This window comes from Nannobrachium achirus (assembly GCF_963921795.1).
Source record: "Nannobrachium achirus genome assembly, chromosome: 6".
NCBI classification, from domain to species: domain Eukaryota; kingdom Metazoa; phylum Chordata; class Actinopteri; order Myctophiformes; family Myctophidae; genus Nannobrachium; species Nannobrachium achirus.
Genome location: NC_137815.1, coordinates 39,417,911 through 39,442,195, shown reverse-complemented (window position 1 = coordinate 39,442,195; position 24,285 = coordinate 39,417,911). Strand labels below are relative to the sequence as shown.

At 42.8% G+C, this 24,285-nt stretch overlaps 2 protein-coding genes across 9 annotated transcripts; one reads left to right on the top strand and one right to left on the bottom strand.

Moving 5' to 3' along the window:
• Positions 1 to 324: 324 nt before the first annotated feature.
• On the bottom strand, positions 325 to 9,885 carry LOC308286459 (uncharacterized protein). Of its 5 annotated transcripts, none has more exons than XM_080727487.1 (6): positions 9,824 to 9,885; positions 5,529 to 5,600; positions 4,604 to 4,742; positions 3,621 to 3,755; positions 2,455 to 2,469; positions 325 to 1,950 (listed from the first exon to the last, which is right to left on the bottom strand). In XM_080727487.1, exons 4-6 carry the CDS (start codon positions 3,751 to 3,753, stop codon positions 794 to 796), a joined length of 1,305 nt encoding a protein of 434 aa, XP_080583613.1. In that variant the 5' UTR covers positions 3,754 to 3,755; positions 4,604 to 4,742; positions 5,529 to 5,600; positions 9,824 to 9,885; the 3' UTR covers positions 325 to 793. The 5 variants fall into 5 exon arrangements, with proteins under 5 accessions (XP_080583613.1, XP_080583614.1, XP_080583615.1 ...); XM_080727488.1 differs by having other exon boundaries at positions 5,529 to 5,608; positions 9,824 to 9,844; XM_080727489.1 differs by lacking the exon at positions 5,529 to 5,600 and having other exon boundaries at positions 9,824 to 9,850.
• On the top strand, positions 6,592 to 23,487 carry znf362a (zinc finger protein 362a). Of its 4 annotated transcripts, none has more exons than XM_080727483.1 (9): positions 6,592 to 6,689; positions 11,602 to 11,665; positions 13,058 to 13,331; positions 14,000 to 14,128; positions 17,196 to 17,520; positions 19,156 to 19,380; positions 21,127 to 21,205; positions 21,456 to 21,614; positions 23,156 to 23,487. In XM_080727483.1, exons 2-9 carry the CDS (start codon positions 11,603 to 11,605, stop codon positions 23,273 to 23,275), a joined length of 1,374 nt encoding a protein of 457 aa, XP_080583609.1. In that variant the 5' UTR covers positions 6,592 to 6,689; position 11,602; the 3' UTR covers positions 23,276 to 23,487. The 4 variants fall into 4 exon arrangements, with proteins under 4 accessions (XP_080583609.1, XP_080583611.1, XP_080583610.1 ...); XM_080727485.1 differs by having other exon boundaries at positions 6,593 to 6,689; positions 13,106 to 13,331; XM_080727484.1 differs by lacking the exon at positions 6,592 to 6,689 and adding an exon at positions 9,200 to 9,383 and having other exon boundaries at positions 13,106 to 13,331.
• The last annotated feature ends 798 nt before the right edge of the window (positions 23,488 to 24,285 follow it).

Here is a 24,285-nt window from a genome sequence, read left to right as displayed (position 1 = left end):
ATGTCTGTCATGCAGCCTGAGAGCCTGTCCTTGTGTCCAGGGCTTGTCACTGTGTTGGACTGCCACCTCCTGGTGCAATGTGAGAGTGCATATTCAGGTGTCTCTGCTTGGCATGTGACAGCTTCTAGCTCTAACTGGCTTCCGCTTTGAGTGTCAAATCTCCCAGGTATGTGAATGTGTGCAGAGATGTTTGTGTTGCTTTTGTCTTGGTTCAGTTTCACCAGTTACATCACATCTCAGTTTACCGCCTCGTGGCTGGACGCACATGAGCGCAGTGCTTTGAAAGCAATTCCGTAACCTAAGCAGATAAACACATGTACAAAGAAAGTTTGTGACAAGGCTTCATGTCATCTTTATTCACTCACGTTGTGTTATTACTCAATTATTACTCAGTGTGTGACTGTTGAGGCCATTTAAGAACATTTCCTGTTCCTGTTTTCATGGAGAATTAGGCTCAATCTCAACCGAGGAAGCTGGTCCCATGAGCCACTATACAATGTACAATTAATACATCTGACGCATTTCATGCCTCAAAAAGAGTATTTCTACAGTCTTAGTCAGTGTTTAGTGTCTGTGCTTGTGGGAGGTGCCACACGCGCCTCAACCTGCCTTCTCAGCACCTTTCAGCGGCTTTCCACAGATTACTCGACACATGTGAATAGCTGCTTAGAGAGGGCTTGTTTACACTCTATTAAACCAGTATTGACAGGTAGACCAGCTGTCTACATAGTACATACTGCATACATGCAATATTAATGAGTTGATCCATATACACAGCATAAAGAGCTTCCAGTCAGTGTTCAGTGACGAGAAACAGAGCCTTCTCTTGTCCTTTCCATGGAGCTACTAAGGACTTCATAGCCATTCCCAGCACAGTCTCTATGGTTCGTATGAGTAGAATGTTCACACTGAGGTTCAGAGGCAGCACGCAGAGAGTGAGCACACCCACCAACCCTATGATTATATTCACCCCCAGGCGGGGAAAGCCCCTCTGCTGCCACCCACACTGGCTCCTGTATGGTGAGTCTGTGAGTCGCTCTGTGCAATATGTCAATGGTATACCTCCCTTTGTCCTTTTGTGCTCCTGTCCTCCCCCGTCTGCAGACAAACATGAAAGGAGGACGAGGTCTCCATGGAGACGCGGTGGCATTTGCACGCCGTTCCAGGAACATGACCTGTGAACAGTGCAGCTGTTGTGTGCTTTCTCCGGGTCAACAACAGGCGGCTCTGGTCCCGGCACTGAGACCCACACTGACACGGAAGTCCCACCGCTCACAGGCTTGGACGGCGTGGTGAGGCCTGGGACGAGGTGCCACCAGCCACCGTAATAGTTCTCAGCATGTGATTCTGCACGCCGGCCTGTCCGTGCACGGGTCTGGCGGCGCCTCTGAAGGCCCATGCCCACAATCAGGAGCAGCAGGAGGGAGAGGAAGGCCAGGAACGCCAGGCTCCAGCAGGGCTCCATGAGGCTCGGCCAGGAGCCGGTGAGCAGGTTTGGCAGGCACACGAGGAGGGCATTGGAGTCGGTTGTGTACATGCAGGCCGCGGCCCGCAGCACCTCTAAGTTCCACCCCCATCTCACGTGAACGGCAGAGACGACCCACACCGTCAGGCAGCACAGGTAGCAAACAGCATGGCACTGCAGCCACTCTTCATCGTCTTGCTCTTCGTCGGTGACGTTCCCTTCTTTGTCCTCCATGGACACCTTTGTGGCGCCAGAACACTGTGTCAGAGCTCCCTGACATCTCTGCTTGTCCACGGTGTGACCAGCGTCAGCAAGGGGCCACAGAAGTCTCCCAACAGACTCCACCACGATCAGTGGAGGGGTCAAGATCAGTACTGCCCCATATGTACGGCAGAGAAACAGCAGGATGCGGAGGGCATTGAAGTCATTGGACAGGGACAGCTCAGGTAGCCAGGACTCGGCAATCCACAGGCCAGTTAGAAGTACTGTGTGAAAGACGATAATAATCTTTAATAATAATAAACCCTATTTTTAAAGCACTTTTTAAATAGAGTTACAACGCCTTTTGCACATCACCAAAGAAAAACAAAGGGCGAGAAACATAATAAAACAGCATAAAAGGATGTAATGTGTGCGTGAAACATAATAAAAGTGTCACTCATTTAGTGCCAGCATCTTTTCCAATTTGGGTGGGTATATGTGCCAGCCTTTTTTGACCATTTTGCCACAACTCTGCAGAGCCACAGCGAATCCAAAAATAGTTAGATATGAGCAGATTTCATTCTGAATGAAGATTAGAATGCCTACTTTCACCTGCAAGATTATGCAATAAAAGGCAAAACCCGGTGATTTTCGGGATAGGCACCACGGACATGAAAATAACCACCCGGAAATCTTTGGGATAGGCACTATATGAGTTAAGCCTCATTTATACTCCATTGTACGAGCACGTCGCTCGCTGAGAAGGACAGGGTCAGGGACACTCTTACCTGAGACCAGAAAGTCTGTAGTGGCGTTTCCATAAACTTAAGCGCATTAGGGAAGCGTATTATCAGAAATGCGCATTTAGACTAAGTGAATTTAGCCCGTTTCCATTTGCGGGTGTCATTCGAATAAGGGTAGTAGTTCGTTTGGAAAACCAATAGGTGGCGCACCTTTTCAGTCCTACGACATTCTATAACTGCAGAAGAAGAGCGACAAGCGACACAACAATGCAATAATACATAATATAATGAATACAAAATGTCACGGGGCTGTTCTGAGAGCTTCGCCTTGCAACACACGCACGCACACGCACACAAACACATTAACGTATTATCCACACAACACACCATCGCATTGCTTCGCGCAATGGAGGAAAAAAACGCTTCAATAAGGAATTTGTGTCCCATTTTGACGATGAGTTCACTTTTACACGTTTCCATCCATGCCTCTGTTACTCTCTCTGACTTTTATACCCTCTCTCTCCGCTGCTAAACTGGTCTGCGTGCTGTTGTCTGCTTCTCATGCCATGGTGCCTGATTTATGATTAGTCGTATGACTGTGTGGCGCACGGAACAGTAGATTTCCAAGATCAAACTGTGTCCCTCCACGCTACGTTGTAGGGTTTGTAGATCAGGCAGTGGGCGTGTACTTGCAAGAGCAACATATAGCGAGTCAGTCCGTCACCCGTGCGCTGTTCCCATGCTGGTAGTGACTATCTGGATATATTTCTGCTGATATAAAACAAACCTGTATGAAAAGTGTGTGTGTGCGTGGGTGGCTGCGTGCGCGCGCCTGTACATGTGTGTGAGTGAGAGAGAGAGAGGGAGGGAGGGAGAGATGGAGAAAAAGAGAGAGAGAGATCTGTCGATCAGCAGCTGTCTTTCTCTGACGAACGCTATACAATGGACGTTAATTAAGCGGCGGGGGAAAGTGTTATATAGGAGGACGATATGGACCAGAACGTCATACTTTATTCGAATGTATTGTCTGACCCGTTTCCATTCACTTTTGCGCATTTAGTTTATCCGATTAAGCCTCAAAATCCTCCTCCTCCAAGCGTATAATCTTTTTTGCGGATAATGAAAGTTTATTCGCAAATTGAAGTGTTTCCATAAAAACATTTAGCGAATCAGCCGTTAATGCGCAAAAAGTAGTTTTATGGAAACGCCACTTGTGAAGAGGAGCAGGCAACAGCAACAGAAACTGACTGGACTGAGAGACGCGGTCACTGAGGGCAGGAAGAGGACGCTGCAGGCAAGCTTACATACACACAACACAGTAGCTCCCTCCAGCACACCATCCATGGCTGCATGGGACGACAAACACAAAACACAAAACCACAGGACGGGAGAGCAATTATATATCAACAAAGTTCATCCACTTCTGGCTCTTCCTTTCCCCCCCCCCCAGGGCAGTAGATCCCTGGAATGCCAGGAACTCGGCTAACAATAAGGTTAGCAGAGTTCCCCAATATTAAAAACTCTTAAATATGCTGTGACAAAACTCACTCTCACTGTACTGTATGTATAGAGGATCTTTTCTGAACGCTTTTTAAATCATCACATGTTTTTGACCCATGGCTGCAGTCTGGAGATCAATATTTGTGTGTACAATAGGTAGTGAACCCTGGACTGCCTTAATGAAACAGGTTTTCCCTCTTACACACACGCGCACGCGCACACACACAAACACAAACACAGACACACACTAGGTAATCAACAATCAAGTCAGATTCATATTCAAACTACGATCAGCATTTATTTCATGAATATACTTTTCACAGGTGCTGTAAAACTCACCATAGCTATATGCAAATTCAAGTTGCAAATTCAGGTTAGTCTTTTCCCTAGGATTTCCTTTCAGATATGCTTCGGTTGAGTTCAAAGTAATTATGCAAACTATAACCCCAAACACACACACATTATTCTTAACATTGACAATATCACAACAGCTCGGTCTGTAAGGTACAGTACAGTAACTGCACAGTACAGTACAGTACAGTGACATATCTTTATGAAAGCTGTACATGAAAATTACGTATACACCACACCTCAATCAATAAACAAGTTTATTGACATATTACATACAGTATACCCCTTAGACCTCTTTGCAGAGGAGAGTATAGAAACGGCTTGTTGTGGATTCTTTCCTTACCTGTGATCACAGGAGCTTCCAGTGCAGCATGTCAATATGAGCGTCAAATGTTGTATCCTATGTGCTCTTCTCTTCCCCTGTGCCCCTCCCCTTTAAGGTTAACGAGACTCTCCCCCTGTCTCTCCACCTCGCACCTGGCCTATGTGAGGGAGAGAGAGAGAGCACATGTGTTTTTCCGAGGGTGTGGTTGTTTGTACAGAGCACTGCAAAACCAGTTCAACAACTAACTAACTAACTGGTGAAAAATAGTGTGTGTGTGTGTGTGTGTGTGTGTGTGTGTGTGTGTGTGTGTGTGTGTGTGTGTGTGTGTGTGTGTGTGTGTGTGTGTGTGTGTGTGTGTGTGTGTGTGTGTGTGTGTGTGTGTTGCTATGCACCTGTGCCATAGTAAGATGACAAAATCACTATTATCTGTGGCAATGATATGGGGATTTATTTACACGCTTCGAATAGAAAATGTAATTAGACTACTTATTGGATAAGTTAGCGCAAGCTGGATTACATTCTTGAAATGTTGTATTATTTCTTTTTAACTTTAATATTCCAGGCCAAGTAACCTACACCAACAGCAGCCAAGGAATTACTGGATTTAGTATTTCTTGTGTGTACAAGTACAAACACATTTTTTTGGCAATGTCTCATTGCACAAGCAACACAATAGCCATGTTTCTTCTGGCAATATTTGTATTTGTTCAGTTTTACAAAGCTCTACTACTACAGCAGTGGCCAACCCTTTATGGACCAGCCAGCATCCTCTTGAAAACCTCAAAGCATTTGAATGACCAATCAATCGATTGTGTTCTAACTTGGATCAACGGAACTAACATAGTATAATATATTATTCACTGGTATCACTAAAGCAAAACTTGAATGTTTTTTCTTTTTTACATAATATCATGGACAACATCTACCCACTACAACAACTCACCTGGCCATTCTCTCCCTGGTTGAAATAGCAAGACAAGTGATCACACAGCTTATGACACACTGCTGCCATCTCCTGCTGAACTAAGCATAGAGCATATTAGTAAAAGCTTTGCGATCTGTTCATTCTGATGCTGCTCCTGAGAGAGAGGATTAGATATCACTGTCTGTAAATATCAATCATGCCATGTATGAGGGCATCATGCTGTACAGAAAATACAACCCTAAAACAGTAGTTCTCAAACGTTTTCGTGTCAAGGACCCACAATTATGTATAGTATTTGGCCTGGACCCCCATCTGAAAATGGTTTGTGCCAGAGGGGACCCCTGTTTCAAGGTTTTCCCAAAAAATTATAAAATAGCAGATGTATAAACTCGCAGTGTGGCTGTGAACTTGTATATCTGCTATTTTTGTATAGCCAACGTAAATGGTAAATATTATTTATTATTTTTAATTACCCCTTTGAGAACCAATGCCCAAAACAATGAAAGGAATGTTTTTAGAAACAGAAATATTTGCACACCTCTCCCTAGTTATTTTTAGACCATAGCTAGCCCCATTTCATCTGATTTGTTTTATTTATTTATTTTGCCTACACTTCAGGCTATGATGTCAGTAGCATTTTATACCGGCTTCATATCACAATAATAGTCATAGGCAATGAAATGGTTGTATTAATTATGAGAGTCTGAGTAACGAACCTGTTTAAATAGCCTAGCCTATATATAAATTAAGTATTTAATTTACAAGGGGCATTTCTCACACCTCATGTGCTGCTATTGCTTAAACTTACTGGATAAGTGTATAGTATGATCATTGCTTTTTTACAGGGAAGATATTAACCTGGTCCTGATATGTGATGTGTGAGCATTTAACCCTCAAATGCCTTTTAATTGAAATGTGATTTATCATTTATCACATTTAACGTATATTAATGCTGAATGCAGAAGCCTACAGCGTTTATATAAAACATAGGCTATAAGGTACTATACTTTGGAAAACACAAAATGGGTTAAAAAATATTCTCAGCTCAGTGAATTCTCTACCTGCAGCACCCAGAAGTGAACAGTAGGCGACCCGGAAGGTCTGAACTACCACAGAAGCAAGCAGAAAAAGAACAATCTAAACCCATTTATAAAAACACATCTTACATCCAAGGTTCAGGTACGTGCATTACTGGATGCAATATCATTTAGATTTTTTTACTGAGATGCGCGGCGTTCCAGTGTCGTTTCGTGATCGTTTCTGTTTGAGTCGTAAAAAGTTCTAATAAAAAAAATACCGTTTCCCGAGCATATTTTGGGGAAAATACAGCATTTTGCCATTATTGTGCAAACGCAATTTTGCGTTATGTGTGCCACGAAACGGATCATCCCCTTGTATTAGCCTAAGTATACGTGCGACTGCAGTTGCCACAATAACCCAATGCATTTTGCAAGGCATGATGATTGTTGTAGGAAGTGTCTACTAGGTTTTTTTTTCTTCCTCGAGCCGGGCTATTCAAACCTGCAAATCAAAGTAAACAATCATCCGTACACTTAATGCAAATAAACGGATGGCACATCCCAGTGCACCGCGACCCATCTGAATTTGTCTGGCAAATTATGTGCCTTTTATAATTTCGGATCTGCAGAATATGGCGTCCTGTCCTTATAAAAATAAGACGGGCTGCCATTTTTGTTTTTCTTTTGTCTGAACATTTTTTAATAAACTGTCTGAGAATGTGCAGGGAGAGGCTGTGAAGACAGCCGCACCGGGGATGAGGATAGTAGCCTATCCATAGCCCACTGTATAGCTATTAGCTAGCTATAGATGCATCTCGATCAGTTTATTTAGATGTCATGTAATAAATAGTCTGATGTCTTTTTAATGGTCGTAATAAATGCTGTCTGATAGGATAAAGGAAAAGTTAACCCTAACTTTTGTTTCAGATCGTGTTCCCCTTTCCACTTCATTTAATGCAATTATTTCAGCATGATTGTGATCTTGTAAATTAATTTCCATTTAATTAAAATAACGTTTCCTTTCCAATTTGGATGACATTTGTTTTCCTTTTATAGTTTGGAAATTAAATAATATAGCCTGCTCTATATGCCCATGGTTCAGGAATTGTTTAACATAATTATGGGCTATTTATTTAGCAGAGTATGGTAACATTACATATCAATAACATTTTGTTATATTAAATTATGTCAGCTATTGCCATATACAGAAATATAATAGCTGACAATACATTTCTATATACAGAAAATACTCATTTATAACATCAGAATAGACCTCCACGTAACTTGACAAGAAAGTCATTTTAAATGATTCCAAGTTTATATCCTGTTGCAGTGTTTGTGAATATCAGTAGCTGACAGGAAATACGCTTCTTGGACCCAATCAATGTTCCCTAGCAATGCAGTTCCACTGAAGGTTATACACATGTAAATGATCTTCACATGTAATCTCGGATGAAAAGCTATTTAGATTTAAGATAAAGGTCATCTTTATTGCGACTTTAGTATGAGAAACGGCACATCATGTCTCCGTCCGTCCGGCCGTCTGCGTACGCTTTTTTGATGGTCTATGGGTTTGCAGCTCTGACATCACTGTGATGTCAGGGGAACCACACTAACATAATCCCTTTTTATGCCCATATATGGAGATCCGTGATGTCATCAATATTAAGCCCATATCGGGGCGCCCGCTGGCCTGGTGGTCAGGGCGCATACCACATACTAGGCTATGATGCCTGCTGGCATTGCCGGTTAGATTCCCGAGCCGAACGACCTTTGCCACGTGTCATTCCCCGTCTCTCTCCCCGTTTCCTGTCAGTCTACTATCCTATCAAATAAAGGCATAAAAAGCCCAAAAACAAATCTTTAAAAAAAAAAAATTAAGCCCATATCTAACAGGATTTCATATGGGAATGTCCATATATGGAGGCCACAACGGCCACATACCACACTAATAGAATTCATATCATATGGCCAAGACAGCCCATATCTGTGTGGCTGGTTGTACAGACGGGGATCTCCATATATAGGCATAAAAGGGATTGTATATATGATGTCAGATGTCATAGACGTCATAGGACTTTCACATAACGAATAACTGAGTAAGCATGTTTGGGGTCTCACAGCATACAGTACATGGATGGATCTCCATATATGGGTACCAGGGGTCTCCATATATGGGTAACTGCTCCGATATATATCACTGGCCATATGGCCAAGACATGGCGCAACCTCACCCTTTTGGGCGAGGTCGCTTGTCGCCCTTAGGCGTCTTACTGGTTAGTTGATACACCTGACCTGTCTGTCTCACAAGACATTCATGAGCTATTAGGGGAGGAGGTCCCAATACAATGATGACCACCCAGCTATTTTCACATAGTAAATGTTTACTTTACAATACTTTACTGCCAAAAGCCCAAAACAAATTCTAAGTAAAATATGCCCCCCTCCCCCCAAAGGGGGAAAAACAAAATAGACAAAGACGTCATATTAGAAGCAGCCAACTATCTTGACTTCTCAGCTTGTTTCCCAGAGGCAAAGAGGCTCTCGGCAGTGAAACTGACACCCATTGGCATCATTAGAGAAATATTCTTTGGGGTTTGTGTTCATATGCCTAGACCTATCGTTTGTGTTTGTCTTGGCTCTTAGAAATGTACTGTGCTATGCTTCTGCTAAGTCAAACAGACTTTGGTATGGTCAACGCTGCCAAGACACACAATGTAGAATGTCGTATAAAGAAATTCACGAGGCTTGGAAGGAAAAAAGAGAAAGAGAGAGAGAGAGAGAGAATCTATGGAAAGAAAGAAATTAAGATCACAGCTTTATGAGCAAGCAACTCTCTCTGCCTTGGAGACAGGTAGGCCTATCAAGAAAAAAAAATCTGATTGATCAACTATTAGGTTTTATTAATTTGATTTTTTTCTTTTCTTTAAAATGTATTGCCTTTTCTAGAATTTCTTCTATTGGGGTACAATTTAACGTATCAGTTTAATCTGCTCTGTTGGAGTGCTGTTATAGTCGTTCCAAGTGCAGAGGGCCAGGCAATTATGTATTACACCAAATCTCCTTTTGGTTTAGGGTACCCTATTCTTAAGCCCTGTTATGTTACTACCGCTGTACTCTTGTTTTTGTTGTTGTTATTTTTGTTTAAATTCTTAATTTTCTCTTTTTTCTATAACGGTCTTATATGTCATTGTGCAGTACTGCCAATGACAACCGACTTTCCCTTGTGAGATCAATAAAGGTCCATCTGTCTATAAAATCTGTACAACTCTATTGTTTAGTTGAATTACTGACCTCAGCAATGAATTGAGATTAGACGCATCATTCAGCTGACCGTCATGTTGATGTTGTATTCTGAGGTGACGTCTCCTGTTTCCCCTGACATGAAGCTGTCTTGTGGGGCCTATATGGAGAGGAGGAGTCAGTCACACTGCAACAGATTATGATCTGAGCCCTGTTGGTTGAGCGTCTCTGGTCTCTCAGATAACAGTTGAACAGATAAGTGTTTCATATATGGAGAGAGAGATTTCGTAGTCTTATTTTTGGACATCATGCATTAGTGTGTGGTTGGAAATCCTGAGGAAAAGGTTGCCAAAATTTGGGCTTTGTCTTTGTCTCTTTCTGTTTTCCGGGGTCCTCCAGTAGTCTATACTTGGACTACTTTTTCCCCTCTACCAAATCTATTTGCTGCAAATAGCCGATATAGACAAACTTGTAGTCCCGAGTATCGAGCATCGTTCGCTCGCTCGATATACAAGTCGATACTTGTAGATCTGCTATTTTTTTAAACATATTTTTGGGGCCTTTTCTGCCTTTATTGATAGTATAGACTATAAAGTAGATATACAGGAAACGGGGAGAGAGAGACAGCGAGTGACCTGCAGCAAAGGTCGTCAGGTTGTCAGGATCGGGACCCGAGCCCACAGCACACTGTCAGGCTGCAGTCTAGGTGCCCGGGATACACGCCCAGCGGTTCGGGCCTAGATCTGCTATTTTAGCAGAATGTTCACATATTATGACATTCCCAGAATAGGAAAGCTAGGTTTTCAAGTGGTTAAGAAAGTCTTGCTTACATCATCCTCCACAAGAAGTGAGGAAAAGCCTCTGTTGTCTGTGGGCAACCCTGATGAAGTTTTGACTCAGACAAAGTGTTAGGAGGATAATGGCCTGGTCTATAATTAGATTTAGTGTGGCTGGAAACAAACACTTACCTTGCTCTCAGAAAAGGAAGAAATACTCTATGATGCTGCTGCTACTACTGATGATACAAACATACTTTTTGAAAATACAACATGACATCATCTCACATTATGGCCCCTGCCATCGAAGATTGCTTAATCACATGAACCTTAGCTTCCCTATTCTGGAGAGAACATTCAGAAACAAATAGCTGATGTACAAGCTCACAACGCGACTTGTGATGAGCTTGAGGATTGGCTATTTTCACAAAGAGATTTGGTGTAGCTTGGGGGAAAGTGTGACGCGTTGTACACTTGTAGATCGGCTACCTTCTACAAAGGTTTTCCCCAGAATACGGATGCTTGAGGTTATAAGATCCTTCACACCGTTTAGTTTGATCTTAGATACAATACCTGATTAAAATGACATTCACCTACAGACATGAAGCATTCACCTACAGACATGAAGCCAAATAATCATATTGTATTGCATGTATATTTATAGTTGTCATGATGACATGGAATTAAGTTTCCAGATTTTCTCTCTCACCTTGCTTACTCATGAGGTATAACCCCTCCCTAATCAGCTAATGTGTGAGACAACACCTGATCCCCATTTGCCCCCATCACAGGGACAGGTCCCATTAGAACCCATGCTTTTTTAGATGCATTAATTGGTTGTATGTATCCCAGGCACCTTATTTATTATGTGTGACTTGTAATGTGTTCTCTATACCCTGAAGAAGGCAGTTGACACTGCCAAAACGTCGGTTTGTTACTCTCTGTGTCCTAGTAAAACCTTTGGCACCTGGCCATAGTGTGTGTGGCCACTTCTGTCTTTTTTAGACATCTCCTGCCAAATAATCATGTGTCACACTTGTTTCTTGATTTCAGGATGGCTGAATCTCGCTTTAACAATCCTTATTTCTGGCCTCCACCTACTGCTATGCCAAGCCAGGTAGGTGACTGAGAGTGTGTTTCTGTGCATGTTGATAATGCTGGGCAGGAGATCCTCTGCATCATACAGAATTATGAATGTTCAAATAGTTTTAAGAATTATTCTCTGTTTTACATGCAGTATTTTTTTTATTTTTTTTTATCCCACAATTTTGTAACCCATTTTTCACCCAGTGCTAATTGCCTATGTAATCCTGGGCTCTGCTCTCCCTCTGCCGCGCCAAGGGAGACAACGGACTGACCTCATGCTTCCTTCTATGCATGAGGAGTCCAAGTTGCTTCTTTTCACCTGACAGTGGAGATTTCCCTGGTTTGGACGTAGCGCGTGGAAGGAACACGTTATTCCAACCAGTTCCTTTCCCCTCCATCAGGCGCCCCGGCTGGCCAGGGGGAGGCATTATTGAGACCAGGATTACGTGCATGTTTTTGTGAGGGTATCGACCCTAGGAGACACGGGGAGAACATGCAAACTCCACACAGAAAGGCCCTATCGCCAACCCCTACATGCAGTATTTAACCACTTAATAAACCCTATATAATGAATTGACCCCATTTTCCCAGTCCCTCTACACCAGACTTGGTGTAGAGTCTACACCAAATCATGAACAATGAATACGAAATAAATAGAGGATGCAATGCAACGCACTGTGAGCTCGTAAATTGGCGATTTCTTTGGCAGAATGTTTGCTTCTGGAATAGTCCTGTGTGCAGTATACTGCTTCTGCTATACTATATAATGTATCCTGTACGGTTCTTGACCCTCAGAATGTATGGATACACATGGATTGAAGTTATCAGTCACCAAGTCACCACGACTCATTTCAGTCATTTGGATTCCATAGAAGTCAGTATGTCTTCTATGGAAGAATGTTGTGCACCGAAAGCATCTACAAGCTTATAACGTCACATCCGTTAGTTGTTTTAAAATGGGTGTATTTGAAAAGGTCTAACTAGCAATAGAATGTGTGTTCAAACTTCCATAATATCCTAACGATCTCAGATATTTCATAAAAGCAAAGGTTACTCCTCTGAGGTCATGGTATTTTGTTTTACAAAATGACTAAAAAATTACTATCCTTTTTTTTCCCCCATCAGGGCTGGTATGGCCGACTTTAGCATCAATCTGCAATTTCTTCAACTGTTTGGATGTATGTCTGCAAAAACAACATAATTCTGCTAATTCTTTATGAAACACAGCACTAGTGTGTCGAGGTTCTTTTCACACTGTTTTACAAATTCCATGTTAGGACTTGGCCTAAACAAAAGCAAATTATTTTGCTTTTAAATGATGGATACATTGTCAAGTAGCGTCCATTAGAGGGCACCAGAGTAGCATGTGAATGACTCTCATTGAACTGATGGATGTTCTCCTGTCACTCACAAACAAACTTAGTTTCCTGGCTGTCAGCTGGATAACCTAGTCTTGATCAATAACATCAAGGAGCAGCTGATGGCAGAGAAGATCAGACCCTCTTCACACCTGCCCCCCACCACCGCCTCCTCCCAACAGCAGCCTCTACTGGTCCCCACGTCACAGGCGGAGGGAGGCCAGCACGTCATGTCCGCTCCCAAAGCGCAGCAGATGACCCTGCCGGGACTCCACGGCCACAGCCAGTCTCAGCCCGACATCGCCCTGCACGCCCGCCCTGCCTCCAGCTCAGTCACAGGTGTGTTTCACTTGTCGGCAGATCTCGCAAGAGAAATAAGCAACAGAATCTATGAAAACAAACAAGGCCAAAAGAAGCCAGCCTTGCATTTCCAGACTATATCACACTCCACAGAGGGTTGCACCTGTGTCTTTCAACGCAAGGCTAAAAAGAAATGACTATTAGGCCACATGAGCACTTTAAACATAGGATGTACGTTGGCTATTTGAAAATAGACGATCTGCAAACTCCACTGCACGAAATATGCTTGAGACATACATATATAAGTACATTGGAGACTAAAACTTTAGTCCAAAACTATTACAGTTATGATCTATGTAAGATACAGTGTTTTTCATGAAACCTCACATTTTCTTATTTAACCAGGTATCCTTTATCATAAGTACATGTCTGGCATTTGTAACAAACCAAACTGCTTGAAAATCGTCTGAGACTTCAGCGAGTTGTGATGATTTTAATGGTGGATAGACCTCCTGCTTCAAAAGAGACAGTACATGCAATAGGAAGTGTGATTTTCCCGTAATAGCAGCCGCATTGATTGATCGCCAATGAAGTATCTACTTGTACGTTATATATCTATGAATCAACCCTCTGTAAACCAACTTGACGTGCGGCTGAAGGGTGTTTTTTCATCTGGTCTTTAACATCTCTTTAATTTTCTATAACAGGGCGTATCCTGGGGGATGTCAACTTGAATCTGGACGATAAGGCGGCCATTAAAGCTAGAGGATTGTGGGAAGACTGGCATCTGCGCCAAATCATCGACCAACCCACGTCTAGAACGAACCACCTTTCAGGTAATCTTATCGTGTCACAGTTCAGTGCAGAGCTAATTGATATCCCTCTCCTTAACTCATACCCTGCCAAAAAAAACGTTTTCTATAATAAAAATGTCCTTTTAACTATGGACTTCCCTGCCAGACGTCTTCTGGACGTCTTTTTTTTTTAAATAATAAAAAAAAGAATGTTGGACCTCCAACAATGTACTAGGCATGATCGCGATTGTGAAATTGCATGTTTAACCCCCATACCAACCCCATCTTTCAAACATGGCAGCCATGTTTGTTTACATTTGAAGAAAACATAAGGGCTGCTTTCTCCTGAATGCCTGAACGGATTTCCAAGCGGATGTTTTTGTTTGAAAGCTGTGAAAAGCATGCACATGCATAGTGCATGATCTGTGCACGAATGTGTGCACCAGCGCGCACACTATTTTTAACCCTTTGTTGGCGAAACGGCAATATAAGAGGTCCCACTTTACATACGGCACCGACTGAGTTAAAGGCCCTGACCGGCGTCGATTAGAGTCTGAGCCCCAACATCGGGTGCATAATGTGTCGAGTTGTGCCAATAACCAGCATCGCTATTTGGCAATATGCCAGTCTATGCCATTTCCGATACTACGTAATGTATCGCATGTTGATATTTCATTTACAATAATATTTTTAATGCTTTAGTTGATGTGGCTTTACTGTTTTATACTCTTATATCAACAATACATTTGTATTTATTCCTAGATCAGTGGTCCTCAAACGTTTTGATTTCAAGGAGGACCCCTATAATTCTTGACAGTGTACAAATGGTTGAGAGAGACCATGGAACTCACTTAGATTTTATTTTTTTAGTACACACTGGTATGGGATCAGTACTCTGTATCGACCGATACGTAAGTTGTGGGTATCTGAATCGAATGAATGTGTAAGGAAACAGTGGTGTCGGTACTCTAAACTCTGATTATGTGCGGTGTGTATTGCGCCATTGGTGGTAGTCAGGCATTTGCGTGAGTCAACTCCTCCAGGACAGAGCAGCAGGCATCCACTCAACACTCAGGGTTCCCACGGTCATGAAATTCCTGGAAATATTTTGAAATTAGAAAAATATTTTTCCAGTACTGGAAAAGTTTTGGAATTGATCAAGGGTCCTGGAAGGTTCTGGAAAAAATAGCCATTTATTTGTTTATTGTATTTGGTTATTATTTTGTTAATACATCTGAAATGACGAATTAAACATTGGCCAAATTGTCAAATATTAGAGGCAGAAATTCTGAAAATAGCCGATCTACATGCTCACAACGCCTCACATCACAATAAAACCGTGTTATACAAAATTCCTCAACTCTTAGTGCTCGTCAGGGTGCCGGGGTCCCCAGTTCAAATACAATTTCGGGGGTCACGGCCTGAAAAGATTGAGAACCACTGGCATACACTACCTGTCTTTGGGCATTGTGCATAGTAGTAAGTGACTCGTTATTAGCTGAATTATTGTTATATGGTCCTGGAAATTGGGTTAAATATTCTGGAAAAGTTTTGGAAATAAATTGGTAAAGATTTGTGGGAACCCTGCACTCAACACTACTCCTCCCAGAGCAGCGCAGAGCGAGGTGTGCTGCCCTGTTCTGGAGCGAGCTGAAGTTGCTCCAAATCCTTCTTTGCAGCCCTGGACGAAATTGTTGGGCAGTAATCAAGACTGGACAAAACTAGTGGAAAAAAAACTTGTATTACAAGTTTAACTGTAGCACCATTCGACAGATGTACACCTCTTCTTATCATTGAAATGTTGCTACTCATTTTATCCACCATTTTGTTAATTTGCGTTGACCAAGGAAGTGTTTCAGTTGGGGAGAGAAAAGGGGAGGGAGAGCTCACTCGTTAACCTAAACACCGGCACTTCACAGACACAATTATTTTATGGAAAGCAAATTCCAAATGAAAATCACATTTAATGTCACTGTTGCAAGTACAAAACTCACTTGTAAAACCCCACCCTCTGTCTGCAGGTCTGTGCCCAACAACTCCAAAAACTACATTCAGTGTACATGAATTACATGATTACGTTACATGTCTTTATGTGATGGACAGTGTGTTTGTAGCAACTTTCAACACATTTTAACACCCGGCGTCTCCCAATCTGATTACTCGACATGCAAGACAGCTTGGTGTGTTCGGGCCTTAACATGCCTGTACTGTTTTGTTTTACGTCACTGTTGAAACTGTGGGCGTAGTTTAAGCCTTCTACTGTATGTTCAGCTTAAACCGGTAGGCCTATTCATGAATGGTTGCATGCATTTCAAATACTTGTCTTACTACATGTTCAAGTCCTGTGTTTAAAGTAACTTTCTTATTTGAATAAGCTGTATTGACATACTGTACAATGTCAACAAATTAATTATGCAAGCCAGCAAGCTGACAAACATACCATGCATGTCAGGTGAAGACGTTTTAAAGAGGTGGTGCCATAGTTTTGTACTTTTTCTGTTTTGTATGGGTCTATGGAGTTAACATTACTCCCACTCGGGTGGGGTTATAATGTGCAAATTTGCCATCCCTGTGTTTTTGGGTTCTTCCTAAAAGCTGAAAGCCACTGAGTCAAAAGGCCCGATCGAAAAACAGATTTAATGACATCATAAAATCACCCCCTCCCCTTATACCAGGCATACACCCAACACTGTGGGTGTGGCTAACTTCAGCTTGGTCACCACCCACCTGACAACCAGGAATACTTAATGAACTGGTGGGTGGCCACATAAAAACATAATTTTAACACTTTTTTGTAAAAAGTCTTCCATCTAGTGTAATCATAATACCTGATCATCATTTTTTAGGGGGGCAAAGAATCATGGCACCCCATCTGAATATGTAACATTTTAAATAGTCTAGAAACACCTTTGCTCTTGACCACTTAAACCCGATTAAAAAAAAATATATATATAGAAAATGCTTTGCATCGTGACGCGTTCACTGCTTTTGCATGTTTTACTGTTACTGTTTTTTCACCTACAATGACATGCCCAAAACCGGAATGTCCGGTCAAAAGCAGTGTTAATTGATAAATGACTCTGTCCCTCTTCACCTCCGTACCGATCAGGCGTGGCGCTGGCGTCCCGGACCGGTAACCTCAGCACTTCGGATGTCATCACCCCGACCACGCCCACCTCCAGCAGCCAGAGCCGGCTGTGCGGAGCGCCCTCGCCTCACTTCCTCTCAGGGCTGTCCTGTATCAACGGGCTGGATCCCGGCAAGAGCAACTGCAGCCTGGCCGGCCTCTTGGGGCCTCCTCCCAAAGCGGAGCGAGGCCGCAAGAAGATAAAAGCGGAGAACGGCTCCTCTCCCCTCTTAGTGGTGCCGTACCCCATCCTCGCCTCAGGCAACGACCAGTGTGTTTCCATCACGGCCAAACAAAAAACCTACAGGTAGGAGAGACGGTGCAGTGTTCCAGCCCCCAAACCCTCTAGTGCAGGGGTCTTCAACGTTTTCAGGCCAAGGACCCCTTAGTTGAGAGAGAGATGAAGCAGGGACCCCCACAACCTGATTCCAAATGGTTTCATTGTTTGACAGCACAATCATCAGTGTATTTTGGATTCATGTGTGTTTTCAGATATTTAACCACTTGAAACGTCAATACTTAGTACACTTTACTTCACTCTGTACTTAGTCTGCTCTTTTTCCCCTCTACCCCAAACCTCTTTGCCTAAAATAGCTGATCTATAAGCTCGATCTGCTATTTTTGGCTTAAGTTCTCAGAATATGGACACTAGGGTTCAAGTGAATAATGTAAAAAAGGAGGAAAAAGGCTTCTATCACACAAAGATTTTGAGGACCCCCTGTTGAAGACCTTTGCTCTAGTGCACATGCCAGTAGGCCACAGATGTACCTCCACTATTTGTTTTTCCACCTACGTATGTTTTATACTTAAATATTAAATGTTAAGTCAACAGGGCTGTAATTGGGATGAAACCTTGCCAAAATGTGGAGTCATACATCATAGATACAGTATGTTATATAGGTGACATTAAATAACTGATATCACAGGCTGGTCACCTGAAGTCTGAGATCCACATGATTAAATGTTTTACTTTCATGAGTAGTAGCAACAGGTAATGTGAAAAGCACTCTGGACCCAAATGAAACCAAAGGGTCCATTTGGTTTCATTTGTATACACTCAAGAGGTAATTAAAAACGTTTTAATGTGTAGTATTATAAACACCTTCCTCTTCAGTTCAGAGTAATCCTTTCCTTATTATTCTATACTAAAAGAACTGGTGGTTTAATAACAAAAACTAATTAAAATAAATCCATGTGAAGAGCCAGGGTTCTAAAAACTGTATCCTCCGTAGTAACAACAAAAAAACATTCAAAAATCTAAAAAAAAATAAAAATCCTTTTCTCTTTTTAGCGTGACTGCTTTCCTGACTGCTTTTTCTGCTTTCAACAGAACCTAGAACATCCCATAATACTCCTCTCCAGCCTGCCATCTACTTAAAGGCGCATACCCCTGTTTAGCATAGGGTTGCAGTATCTCTGATTCTAATACCTAATTGTGTGTGTGTGTGTGTGTGTGTGTGTGTGTGTGTGTGTGTGTGTGTGTGTGTGTGTGTGTGTGTGTGTGTGTGTGTGTGTGTGTGTGTGTGTGTGTGTGTGTGTGTGTGTGTGTGCGTGCGTGCGTGCGTGCGTGCGTGCGTGCGTGCGTGCGTGCGTGCGTGCGTGCGTGCGTGCGTGCGTGCGTGCGTGCGTGCGTGCGTGCGTGCGTGCGTGCGTGCGTGCGTGCGTGCGTGCGTGCGTGCGTGCGTGCGTGCGTGCGTGCGTGCGTGCGTGCGTGCGTGCGTGCGTGCGTGCGTGCGTGCGTGCGTGCGTGCGTGCGTGCGTGCGTGCGTGCGTGCGTGCGTGCGTGCGTGCGTGCGTGCGTGCGTGCGTGCGTGCGTGCGTGCGTGCGTGCGTGCGTGCGTGCGTGCGTGCGTGCGTGCGTGCGTGCGTGCGTGCGTGCGTGCGTGCGTGCGTGCGTGCGTGTGCGCGTGTGGTGTGTGTGTGTCTTTTGTGCTACCGACAGGTGTAAACTTTGCCCGTTGACCTTCTTCTCCAAGTCAGACATGCAGCTCCACTCCAAGATCCACACAGAAGCAAAGGCCCACAAGTGTCCTCACTGCACCAAGACCTTTGCCAATCAATCGTATCTGGCCCAGCACCTCCGCATACACCTCGGTGTTAAACCATATCACTGCTCCTACTGTGAGAAATGCTTTCGCCAGCTCTCCCATCTACAGCAGCACACCAGGTCTCACTTTTATTTACGCTCATGGTTCCAGTTTCTATAAAGATCTATTCACCTTATTCCTGGCCCTCTCTATGGAGGCTGCCATTTTCTTTTACAGAGGGCAAAACATCTTTTCACTTCCTCCCAAGTAAGGAAGTGACAGGGAATTGTCTGTCAGATTTTGCCAAAGAAATAAGCCCAACAGAAGCAACTAGGCTATACTACTTTACATTTACATTTGAAAATAGCAGATCCGCAAGCTCACAATGTGTCACATTGCGACATATTGTGAGCTTGTATATTTGCTATTTAAAAACTATTGAGGGGAAAAAAACTATTTTGAATATTTTTGAAACATTTTAACAACATAAATCTGTGTGGAGGTCCCTGGCAGTGGCACCACATATTTTCAGATGGTGGTCTACGACTGTGGACAAATATGTTAATCTGGGGTCCTTGATATGAAAAGATTTGGGAACCACTGGTTTAAAAAAAATATTAGAAAGTAAGCCCAATAAGCAACTATATTGCAACTATATTAAAGACACTAATTGCTTATTATAAGCAGACATGGCAACCCAGGTACATTCAGAGCCCAGAACGCCAACTACTGACACTTTAATGCCAGGACAACAGGAAACCAAATGATGTTTATCAGGCCAACTTTTTCAGCCTCCACCTCTTTCAGGATATGAAGAGGAAGCCGGGGGCGGGGCCAGGAATAACGTGAATAGGGTGATCACAGTCTTGAGTTTTTAGGGTCCAAGCCATTAGCGTTAGAACAATATTGTTCATGTGCTGGTTCATCATTGTTCTTCTCCTTTTGCTTTGTCATGAGATAATACACTGTAGACAGAGACACGTCATTTGTCAACGTTTTAGATTTTCAAGTGTATCAACTTCCCCAGAAATATGACTCTGAGAAGCGCTAACATTCCATCAAATCAAGTCAAAACTGTGAAAGGCTGTAACCTAAGTCTAATTTATACTTTGTCGTATGATGTCAGACAGAGCATAAATTAGGCACTGCACTGAATGACTTGGAACCTATCTATTTCCTCATTTTAACTATACTCTTCTCTAGGTTGTTTTTTTAGTTTTTTCCTTCAATAAGGCTTTAATTTTATAGCCAAACGGTGATACACAAACTACTTGAGAGTTGAGACCTTGATATGCTGTGTGACTAATAGGAACTACTATATTATGAACAACATGGCAGCCGTTACCCAATAAACTGCTGCCTTTCTCAAAACTTGCCAAACTTCACCATTTGATAATGTTTTGGGATAGTGTGCCAAAAGATTTTGAGGTTTTGGGTGTGATGATCCATACATGTGGGCTGTCTATTTATTCAGGGATTTTTGCTCAGAAACAGAGGAAAACCTCAGTCAATTACAGTCACACACTGATGTTTCACTTCATAAATTCTTTGTTTGTCACTGAGTAAAGTCGCTTGAGGCTAGAGCTCACTAATTACTGTGTTTAAGCAAGAATGTGGCTACCGTATGTGTTGTAGCATGCATATTACAGCATATGTTTCTACTTGTGTTATGTTTCTTCATGGAAGGAAACTCCCAGTATTGCACCTTAAGCTTGCTAGGATTAGCTGAGAAATGTTACTGAATCAGCGAATAGTGGGGTCATTTGTGATGAGATGCTGGTTGTTGTCTTTAGCCTCTGTTTTGATCAAACCTGAAAGGTCTGTAATGTTTTGGCTAAAGCTCTGTCTTGGGCTTAAGTTCATTGTACCGTTTCCATTTCCTTTAGAATCCACACAGGAGACCGTCCTTATAAATGTCTCCATCCAGGATGTGAAAAAGCTTTCACTCAGCTCTCTAATCTGCAGGTAAATCATTTGTCAGAGGGCCATTCTGTCTCTTCTCCCTTCACTGTGCATTGTTTTTCTCAACCAGTGCAACTGTTCATGTTATTCACTACTTCAGCTGACTAATGACATGAGATGCACTTGTGGGATTTTGTGAAACAGTAAGACTAGACGTGCTGCAAATCCCCCTAAAAACTAAAGGTTTTGTGGCATCTATGAGTCACAGTGTGTAATCAACAGGTGTGCTGTGTGTTTTCTCTCCCTGTAACAGTCTCACCAGAGACAACACAACAAAGACAAGCCTTTCAAGTGTTCACACTGTTACCGTGCCTACTCAGACTCCGCCTCACTGCAGATCCACTTAACTGTACACGCCATCAAGAACGCCAAGGCGTACTGCTGCAGCATGTGTGGCCGAGCCTACACTTCAGTGAGTTAAGCCCCTATTTATGTATGGTAAAATAAAATTGTAAAATGAAGCAATAAGCCACAAGAGGCATGTGTTACCTGGTATTTTATAACGGCTGAGAGGCGTGGTGAGACACGAGGCGAAGCCGAGAGTCTCCAACCCTCTCAGCCGTTATAAAATACAGGTAACCACATGCCTTGCGTGGCTTATTGCTTTCTAACTAGACCAGGTCAACCTGGTTGTGCCAGACCCCCTGTCTGTCATCATCATTTATGACATCATGCCTTTTGTAGGCATGTCATCATCATGTCATCATCATATATACCCTTTATATAGAAAACCCGGACAGACCGACATTTGCTTATGTAGGCCTACCCATTTCATGGGTCTGGCAAAAAGGTTACAATATGGCAACATGAAAAATCATAGACATGTACCAATTAAGACTGTTCTATTTCACTAATAATTCACTGCAAGGTCTGCAAGAAAGTAGTTCCCAGCTACAAGAAAGTATTTCCCTGCTTTTTTGCCAACAACACAGGTGCAGATAATTGGTGCACTGTGGAACACTGTGGAAAGAAATAACGCACCTGGGTGTGGATTATAGTCTCATATACCACAGCAATTAAAGGGAAACCAGTCAATCAGAATCAAGGAATGGAACTAGCTGTTTTAGAATGGTGCATCTATATAGTGTCTTTATTCAAATCACATTACATTGTGCATTACACTCATCCATTCACACACACACTGGTGGTGGGGGAAACAGGAAACCATGCAAGGCAACAACCGGCTCATGCGGAGCAGTTTGGGGTTCAGTGTCTTGCTCAAGGACATTTCGACACTTGATCTCTTTCTCTTCTCCATGCCTCCCCCCCTCCCCCCATCTTCCCTTTCTCTTTTTATGGAAATAACAAAAACTATGGAGCTTGCACAAAAACAAATGTCACTCTCTGTTTTACACTTGTAAACTTGTGTAACCAGCTCAGACGCCTTGCAGTTAGAGTGTCCACCCTGATATTGGGAGGTTGGGGTTCGATCCCCCGAACTGGGCCATACCAAATACTCTAAAATGGGACCCAATTCCTCATTGCTTGGCACTCAGCAGGTGTACCCCTAATCCAACTCCAAGGGTTGGATATGGGGTAAATATCTGCGTCATACTGGCGTCATGTCCAGGGGGTGTACTTGTACATCAAGCTGCCTCACGCTACAGAAACAGGAGATAGGCTCCTGCCCTATGGGCCTCATGGCTCGGCATGGCTTACATACTAATAATATATTAAACCTGAGATGTGACAATAAAGTTGGTTCTGATTCTGATAACGACAGTGTTGGGTGCTGAAAATAGATGATCTACAAGCTCAGCTTGTAGATCGACTATTTTCGTCATGCGACACCATTGTATGGCGGAATACAACGTTTGCATCACACTGAACCCACCCCAAGTCATATATTTTCTAAGTATATAAGTCTACATTTTAATTGTGGCCGGAGGATAGTACTTTTTGGGGTGGCAGCAGCAGTTGATGTTGATGGCTGTTCTCTCTGTCATTCTTCAGGAGACCTATCTTATGAAGCACATGTCCAAACACACCGTGGTGGAACACCTGGTGAGTCACCACTCTCCACCGCAGAGGACTGACTCCCCCATCATCCCTATCAGGATCTCCCTCATCTAAAAAAAGATATCCCCGTCCTGACCCCTCTGGCATCCACTCTCCTCTGACACAGTGGTTCTCAACCTTTTCTTGCCGCGACCCCCAAAATAATCATATTTTAACTGGGGGACCCCCCCCCACCCTGACGAGCTCTAAGAGTTGAGGAATTACATTTTGTATAACGTGGTTCTATTGTGAAAATGGCCGATCTACATGCTCACAACGCCTCGCATTGCAACACGTTGTGAGCATGTAGATCGGCTATTTTCACAATTTCTGCCTCTAATATTTGACAATTTGGCCAATGTTTAATTTGTCATTTTAGAGGTATTAAAAAGTCGTAAAATTGTCACGTTAGAAATGTGCAGATACCCTCTATACACTTAAACTTTATGTTGGTTTGTTTACTGTTGAGTGAGAAAACAACATTGTACATTAAGTTAATCATCTGGGGACCCCCTCCCCCACCCTCCAAATAATTTGGGGAACCCCCTGGGGGTCCCGACCCACAGGTTGAGAACCACTGCTCTGACACATTGTTTTATGGTAAAAAAAAACACACACACACACACACACACACAAAAAAAAACGTCAGATTGTATTTGTACCTTATGGAGAGGGACCTTTTTTTAACCACTTAAGCCCTATTCTTTATTGTCATGCAAACATGGCCGACTCACAATGCGTCGCATTGCAATGCCGTCGTGTTAGATCGGCTATTGTTGCCATTTTGGAAAATGTTTGAAATCTTTGGACATTTTTGCTTATAATGACATGCCCAAAATAGAGGTGCCAGGTTCAAAGTGGTTAATGGGTATATTTGCTTTCTTGCCAGGTATGATAATTATTGGGGACATCCAAAGATGATTTTCATAGCACTTTCAGGCCAGAAGATTATTGGCCAAAACGGTTATTTTAGTTTACTATAACATACAAATGGTTATTGCTCCAGGCAGCTACATGTTGAACTGTTGTGTTAAAAAGGATCACTTTTGCTTTTTATATACAGAAGTCCTTTTTCTGTCTTTACT

Coding starts and splice junctions, on each gene's coding strand:
- znf362a (XM_080727483.1), top strand. CDS start 11,603: ATGGCTGAATCTCGCTTTAACAATCCTTATTTCTGGCCTCCACCTACT. Junction 13,332..13,999: donor TGCCTCCAGCTCAGTCACAG/GTGTGTTTCACT, acceptor TTTCTATAACAG/GGCGTATCCTGGGGGATGTC. Junction 21,615..23,155: donor GTGGCCGAGCCTACACTTCA/GTGAGTTAAGCC, acceptor GTCATTCTTCAG/GAGACCTATCTTATGAAGCA.
- LOC308286459 (XM_080727487.1), bottom strand. CDS start 3,753: ATGGATGGTGTGCTGGAGGGAGCTACTGTGTTGTGTGTATGTAAGCTT.